Below are 8,488 nucleotides of genomic sequence, written 5' to 3'. Positions count from 1 at the left end.
AAAAAAAAAAAAAGGAGCCCTGGAGGTGTAGCTAACTCGTTGGGTTGCTAACCATGAGATCAGCAGTTCGAAAGACAAAGCTTTCTACTCCTGTAAAGAGTTACAGGCCCCCAAACCCCACAGGGCAGTTCTACCCTGTCCTGTATGGCTGGTATGAGTCAGCATTGACCCTATGGCAGTGAGTACTTAGGGCAGTATAGTTTCCTCATTCTTTTTTAATTGGCATATAACTTACATATCATAAAACACACCTTTTTCAGCATTTTTAAATGTTTTCACCGGGCCAAGTAATCCTCACCACTATCTAAATCTATGCCCTTGAGGTAGTGACATAATCTGTTATCAAATTGAGACTTAAGAGTCAAGGGGTGGAGTTTAGCCTGTCAATCAGGTTGCAGCCTGATGACCTCATTTGGAGGGGCTAAGGAGATAGAGAGCTTGCTAGAGGCCGGACACATGCTCACTCCCTGCGAGACATTACTGACAATGAGCTTGCTAGAGCTATGCTGATGCAGCCAGGGCTCTGGAGCCAGAGGAGCCACACGGTGACCCCTGCCAGCACTGAGATGTTTCTACCACTGTAGGATCCACAAGACTTTCCATCCACTGGCTTGTGATCTTCCTGCATTTGGCATCATTGCATGTGTTACGTGAGTCTGAAGAGGACCTTACAGATTGGCATCAGACATTTGGGCTAATATCAGACTTATGGACTTGATCTGGACTGGGCTGGGATATTTTCTGAATATTCACTTGAATGAATGAATTTGCTTCTTTCACAGCCATTTTCATCAGCCCCCAAAAGAAACCCTGCTCCTGCTGGCAGTCATTCTCCATCCCCCACTATTAGTGGTCACTGTCCATTTTTCTCCTCCCCATCACCCCCTCCCCAAGTCCTGGAAAACAACTACTACCTGTGTCTCTAGCTTTCCCTCTTCTAGACATTTATAAGGACACACACACACACACACACACACACACACACACACCCCTGCTAATCACAAGGCTGGCGGTTCCACCAGCCTCTCTGTGGGAGAAAGCCCCGACACTGGTTCTGTAAAGATTGGTGGCCTTGGGAACATGGGGGCCTGTTCTACTCAATCCTATGAGGTTAGTGCGAGTTGGAATGGACAGTGGGTTTGGTTTTGGCTTAAGGACATTTGGTGGAAATGGAAGCATTACCTGAGGGTAAAATAAAAAGTTTGCTACAAAGTCCTGTGGTTGGTAGGTGTCATCGAGTCGGTCCTGGACCATAGCAACCCTCTGCACAATGGAAGGAAACACTGCCTGGTCCCGCACAGTCCTCACCACTGCTGTTATGTTTTGAGCCCAGTGTGGGGGCCCACTGTGTCCATCCTTCTTGTTGAAGGTCTTCCTCTTTTTTGTTGACCTCCTATTTTACCAAACTGGTCATCGTCATTCTGATGAGGAGAAAACAGCTTCTCAGCACATGTCTCACCAGATGTATTCAGTCTGTAAGCTGAGCGGATTACCAGAGAAGCTGGAGTATATGAAGAAGAACATGGCACAGGGCTTGGAGGAAGGCTTATTAACAACCTACAACATGCAGATGACCCAGCCTTGTATGCTACAGGTGAGGAGGACCTGAAGCACTTGCTGATCAAGGACTTCAGCCTCCAGTGTGGGCTATGGCTCCATGTAAGGAAGACCAAACTCCTCACACCTGGACCCATAGGTAACATCATGATCAATGTAGAAAAGATGGACGTGGTCAAGGATTTCATCTTGCTTGGATCCACAGTCAGTGCTCCTGGAGACAGCAGTGAAGAGCCCAAACAAGGCATTACACTGGGCAAACCTGCTGCACAAGACCTCTGTCTTGGGCTACTCTGAGATTTAATGTGTGCCTGACCCAAGCCAAGGTGTTTCCCATTGCCTCATCTGCATGTGAAAGTTGGACATTGAATAAGGAAGACTGAGAAGAGTCCATGCATTTGAGTGATGGTGCTGACGAAGAATATTGAAAGTACTGTCGAGGAACAAACAGATCTCTCTTGGAAGAATGCCAGCCAGCATGCTTAGAGGCAAGGATGGCGAGACTGGATCTCACGAGACTGGATCTCACGGACTGTGGACCTGTTGTCAGGAGAGACCAGTCCCTGGAGAAGGACATCATGTGTGGTAAAGTGGAGGGGCCACGACAAGGAGGCAGGCCCTGGACAAGATGGATCGACAGAGTGGGTTCAAACAAGAACAATCCTGAGGGTGCCGCAGGACCGGGCAGTGTCTCATGCACAGGGTCGCCGTGAGTTTGCACCGACTGGATGGCACCTAGCCACAGCGACACGTATGAACGTGTCTGACTTCCCATCATCTACGGCCTTTTTGATCTGGCTTCTCTTCCTGAGGATCATATTGTCAACCTCAGTCCCAATCATATTGGGCCGACCAGTCCTTTTCAGGAACGAAAGAAAGAAAAAGATGACCCAGTGCCCCCATGGCAATGGCAAGCTTTGGTACTAGAGCCCACAATCCAGGATAAAGTGTAGGTATCTCTTGGGCAGCCCCCCTGGGTGGTTCTAGGGCCTGTCAGCGAATGGTATTGCCTACTTTGGGACACTGCCTTACATCAGAGATGAGAAGGCACGGAGAGAGGAAGGCTAGATGAACGAAAACAGTACAACCAGAAGAGACCTCATGAGAATGTTGACAAGTTGTGAAGTGTAAACAATCTCACTGAATAATGTGTATCCAAAACCAAACTCTAACCCACTGCCATCAAGCAGATACTGGACCCACAGTGACCACGGCCAAGAGCCGGACTGCTCCGTCGGGCTCCTGAGGGCAGTCCCCCACCCACCAAGTTCAGTTGTCTTCTATTAGTAACACTAGTCACAGTGCCTGCCCATGGGTCAAGCACATCTTACTCCTCAAAGTAACACCCTTTTTCATTTTCTCCTAACAGCTTTATTGGCACATAATTTACATATCATCCAATTCAATCATTCAATACTTCAATCACATCAAGGAGAGTTGTACAATCATTACCACATCAATTTTAGAACATTCACCCCACCATGGTTAAATAGCCTTTAAAATGAGTTGTGCAATCACAATCAGTTCTAGTGCTCCCTCCCCCCTCCCACCTTTATTATTCCTGAAATCCCCTTTCCTGCCTAGCATCTACCTCCAACCCCTAGGTCCCCTATCAACCTTTGTGTCAGTTATTATCACTATGCATCCACTCCTCCTGTGGGTCACAAACTGGGACCCCCACAGAAACAATAAAAAAACAACATTGAAATAAGGTGGTAAGGCTAAAGTAATAATATCAAGACAAAATACAAATAGTGAGTAAGAAAGAAAAGACTCCTGTGTTAGGAAGGGTTCTGCATAGATATGTTCTATATAGATATGTTTGTATAGTGAGAAGGAATACAACAGCCAATTTGTCCACACAGCAGTACAGAGGGTTCAGTTCAACTCACTTCCATGGAACAATTAGTATACTGGAAGTTCTCCAATTCACATGGGCTGCCAGGTCCAAGATCAAGGAAGCAGACAGCAGAGTCCTCTTTGGGCCAAGGCAAGCAGAGTCAGGTGAGTCACCAACAGTCCGTAGCTCAGGAGCTTAGGGACGTGGGCCCAGATGGGATATCAAACACAAGCAATGCAAAGTGATAGAATCCACCAGCCTCAAGTTCAAGCAATGTACACACCAGCAATGTGGTGAAGCAGGTCTTGAAGGAGCCTCAACTCTAGTGACAGGATGCCCGGGTTGGCCTGGCCCACAGATAGTGTGGCTCACAGGTTGAGGCAGAGAACTAGCTACAGCAGCAGCACCCGTGTTCCAGCACGCTCCAATCACCAGAGATCAAGAGAGAGGGGGTGGGCATTGCAGAGCCATTTATCTCTTTGCCCTCCAATCAAACTTCAACCTGGTTAATCCCACATGTTCCTATTGGCCAGATTGTCACAATAGACCTACCTGTCACAACTCCCATCAACATTCAAAAGTCCAAGGAAGAAATTTCTGTCATGGAACAAGTCAAAGATACTTGAATTCAGAACAAGTTCAGGTCTGGTTTATAGGGAGATCAACTGGCCAAGTGTCAAGTCTGATCCAGCATAATCAAGATTACAATGGTCTCTACCTGATAGTAAGGCTGCTTGAGACTCTTGCCTGTGGCCAGAGGGGATCTTCCAGCAGCTGGATCTGTCTGACTAGATACTCTGCAGAAGAGTTTTGGGCTCCCACTGTTCTACCTAGCCTTCTACAAATTGCATGTTTATAATTTTTGCTCTGATACTTTTTCCTTCGCCATGTTCGAATTTTGTGATTGTTATTTTTGGGTCACACCAGCTGTGCTTCTTCCATGTGGACTTAGTTGACTCCTCGCTTAGATGGCTGCTTGTTTGAATGCAAACCTTTAAGACCCCAGACACTATTCTGATCGTTAGCCAGGCACCGTCTGCTTTCTTCACCACACTTTGCCGTAACACCCTTATCTTCAACGATCCTTTCATGAAGGTAAGTACCGAGCAGGGTCATATTATCAGAACGAACTGTTCTTGAATTGGGTTAGAGTTAAGTCGGAGCCAAGACTCCATCTGCTTGTCCTTGGGGTTTGCATGTCTCAGGTGTACTTCGGCGGTTGTAATTTGACAAAATCAATACCCTGTAAGACCAAATGCATCAATAGCAGCCATAAACCAAACAGCAGACACACACACACACACACACACACACACACACACACACACACACAAAGAGAGAGAAAGAGAGAGAGAGAGAGAGAGAGAGAGAGAGAGAAAGCTGCAAGCAGGAAAGCAAAAATCCTCATAAAGAAGTACAGCATTGTCACTCACCGCTCTGGGGTATAAGTTGATTACACTATTATCATCATCCATTTTCCCAGTAACTCAGCACTTCAGACACTGTCAGTATGAGGAGTCTATGCAAGCACAGTGCCACCTTGAGCCGCAAGTGAGCTTTGGTCCTATACCATTTGACCTCTCATTCGACTGGGGACCCTACGTTGACCCTAAGTATGGGGACTGGTGCTAGGGGGGGACTTTCCTGGATTAATTCTTCCAGGTGCAGACCCCTGCTCAATGGATCCCAACCTATATGGTGATCCTGGGTCCCTTTTCATTGGACACCACTGAGCTGGGGGTTCCCCCCCAAGGCCCAGTGACCGCCACTTCCACATTCCTGGGATGGCCACTCTACTTCTCCCATCCAAGTACCCCAGCCCTCAGTTCACAGGTACAGGCAGCTTCGAGGTGAGGTTCTGTCTTGTGTAGCCCCTCTCTTGTGCCATGCTGCCTGGCAGGTCAGCTTCTATGATCCTCATTGTGCTGAGTTCATGGTGTGGTTCATGAGGGTTGGGTAGAAAAGAATTCGTCGTGCCTTCCTAGAAACCTAAAATCGGGCCCGTTAGCCCCCTAGGTGCCCCCACACTCATGGGTTAGCATCCCTTCCCGCCATCACTCACCATGCTCGTCAACAGAAGGATCAGCGTGCCCTCCACCATGTCGATGGCCCCATCTCCTGGTCTTGCTTGAATTTCCGGAGAGCTTTTTCTTCCATTCCTATGGGGGTGGGGTGGGGGGTGAGGTGCAGTCTTTACGGAAGCCGACAGCCTTACCTTTCTCCCGAGGAAGATCTGTTCAGAGCTTGTTAAATGAGAACCAGATCGGCCACATAAACATTCTCCACACACAGAAACTGTTCATTAAAAAACCATTAACACCCACAATCTGGGCTTCGAGGGGAGATTCTGTGGTGCTTAGAAACCCTGCCCATGGCTGCGTTCATCCAGAGCGGTGCTTCTCCCCTGGGGACCAACTCGCCCTCGGGGAGCCCTGGACAATATCTGGAGATAGTTTTTACAATCACAACTAGCAGGCCGGGTGGGGGTTACTGGCCTCTAGTGGGTACAGGCCGGGGGTGCAGCTAACCATTGTCAAGGCAGAGGGCAGCTCCAAATCTAAACAGCGCAGCACCTGGGAAACATGGATCTAGATGACATGGAGGAGGGACGCTTCCCTCTGCCGGGAAATCACCCGTCCTTGGAGCCTGTTGACAATCTCCAGTTCCGCCCTCGCAGTGCCACGTTCCCTGAGCTACCTGAAGAAACCCACTCCGCCAGCTTCTTACCATCACCCCAAACTGGGAGCACCCCTCTGGCCCCTTAAGGGGCCATGGATAAATGGAGCGGTATCCCCCTGTGCAGTGCTCACAGCTCCTCCTGGATTTGATTGGCTCCTCTGTAGAATGGGGTCTCTTGGAGGTGGTACTAGGCAGACTCCAGGAATCTCCAGGTCACTGCTGCTTTATGACTCAGGAACAGAACCACCTGCGACTCATGCCCCGTGACTCTGGGATTATGTGCTCAGCGCCTCTGGGCTTTTGCCAACAGGAGGTTGCCCCGGAATTCCTCCTGCAAGAATCCAGGGTGGGGCCCCTGATGAGTCATCCTGGCCAGTGGAGCCTCAGTCCAGGTCTGGTGATTTGCAAAGTAGCTTCCATTTATTTCCTGGCAGCTGCCACGCCTGTTCCACAAGGTCTCCCTGGCTCAGACCCGGCCAACAGAGGGTTCCCAACACTTCTCCCAAGCCCCTTCCAGAACGTCAGCCCATACTTCTCCCTTTGTGGTCAGTACATTTTACAGACCGTGAGTCTGTTCTCACTTGGCTGCAATGGCCATGACCCTGAACTAGTTCAAAGTCCTGCACCTCATGATTTCTGTATGGGAGGAACACATTCTCCTCTCCTGTTTCCACTCCACAGAAGAGGATCCTGAGGGCCAGACAGGACAGTGACACACAGAATGCAGGGAGATCACAGGCCAGTGGGTGGGAAGTCTTGTGGATCCAGTGGCGATAGAGGCATCTCAACGCTGGCAGGGGTCTCCACGTGACTTCTCCAGCTGAGGGCCCTAGTGGAGCTCCATGTGTCTTGTCAGCTGCAATGTCTCCCAGGGAGTGAGCAGAGACAGAGAGTGTCTCCCGTCTCCAAGGAGGAAGACAGGAGTTCCCAGAATCCTCAGGAGAAGGCCACGCCCACACAGAGGTCTCATTAGCTCTGACCTGATTGACAGGCTAGACTTCACCCCTTCACTCTTAATCCTCTCAAATTGACAAACGATGATGTAACTACCACAATGGCTTTCTCCAGGGATGGGTCCCTTGGGATAAAATGGGTCTCTCCAGATAACTTGCTATCCTTGCTTCTAAGGAGCCTTCTGGCTGTACTTCTTCCAGGACAAATTGGTCTGTGCTTCTGGCGGACCGTGGTGCTTCCAGTCCTCTGTGCCAGCCCCACAACGTGAATGCATCACTACTTCTGCGGTCTTTCTTATTCCTTGTCCAGCTTTCTGCATCGGAAGCACAGGAGACATCGTTACTTGAGTCTCTGCTACAGTATTGAAACTCTATCTCACCAATGGCAAGTGATTGGTTGAGTGACTGATGAGAGAAGGAGCCTTTAGATCCAGGCCTGTATACATATACTACTGTAATTGGACCCAGATGGAAAGAAGATCAAAGTGCATTAGAAATATTCCGAGCCCAGGATCCAGCTCTAATCCTGGCCCTTCCACTAGCGTGCTGTGTCCCTTCAGATAACAATCTGTGTCCTCTCTGGACCCCACATTCCTTTGCCATCGGCCAGGCTGGCACGTTCTTGAACCTATGAAATTTAACATCTACACAACTGTCAGTCTGTCCTACTGTGCTGGCTTCCATGTGGTCGGGATTCTGGAAGGGATGCCACAAGCATTTCAAACAACCAGCAGGGACACCTGTGGTGAGTGAGTTTCAACAGAGCTTCCAGACTAAGTCAGACAGATGAACTCACTCTCTGTGGGTTTCGGAGGCTGTAACTGTTTACGGGAGTAGAAAGCCCAGTCCTTCACCCTCAGACAGACCAGGAGTGGGAACCTGCTTTCAGAAGGACTGACCAGTGACAACTGTGTGAATAGCTGTGTATGAAACGAAATGGAATGCTTGGAAATGGACAATCCTAGGTGTTCGTGAGCTGCAGTGGACTGACATTGGCCATTTTGAATAAGGCTATTATAGGGTCTACTCTGTTGGAAATGACAAGTTGAAGAGGAATGAAATCACATTTATTGCCAGAACATTTCAAGATTGATCCGAAGGTACAACACAGGATACTACCCATATACCTACAGGGAAGGCCAGTTTTTATTACTCTTATTCAGATCTATGTACCAACTGCTGATGCCAAAAATGGATCGAAGATTTTTTAAATCAACTTCCGCACACTGAAATGGATCAAGCACACAATCAAGATGCATTGATAACTACTGGCGATTGGAATGTGAAAATTGGAGGGGAAAAAAGGATCAACAGTTGGAATATATATTCTTGGTGATGGAAATGGTGGCGATTGCATGAGATAATTTTGCAAAACCTAGGACTTATTCGTTGGAAGTACCTTTCCTTAACATACGTGGCAACCCTATACACAGACCTCACCAGATGGAATATTAAACTC

The 8,488-nt window shown here is 48.6% G+C and overlaps 1 protein-coding gene across 1 annotated transcript in view; it reads right to left on the bottom strand.

Moving 5' to 3' along the window:
- Window positions 1–6,182, bottom strand: part of LOC101643035 (plasmanylethanolamine desaturase) — a 35,993-nt gene extending 29,811 nt beyond the window's left edge. The window contains exons 1-2 of the mRNA XM_004698319.2: window positions 6,125–6,182; window positions 5,460–5,556 (exon numbers count right to left, since the gene is read on the bottom strand). Of these exons, the coding sequence (XP_004698376.2) occupies window positions 5,460–5,556; window positions 6,125–6,127 (100 nt within the window). The 5' untranslated portion in view covers window positions 6,128–6,182. The remainder of the gene's footprint in view (window positions 1–5,459; window positions 5,557–6,124) is intronic.
- Between the last annotated feature and the right edge of the window lie 2,306 nt (window positions 6,183–8,488).

The sequence above is a fragment of the Echinops telfairi genome, unplaced genomic scaffold (genome assembly GCF_000313985.2).
Source record: "Echinops telfairi isolate 266 unplaced genomic scaffold, ASM31398v2 ScPeMD7_5592;HRSCAF=6446, whole genome shotgun sequence".
Lineage (NCBI taxonomy): Eukaryota > Metazoa > Chordata > Mammalia > Afrosoricida > Tenrecidae > Echinops > Echinops telfairi.
The sequence above is the reverse complement of the archived record's forward strand: the minus strand, read 5'-3'. Positions and strand labels throughout refer to the sequence as shown.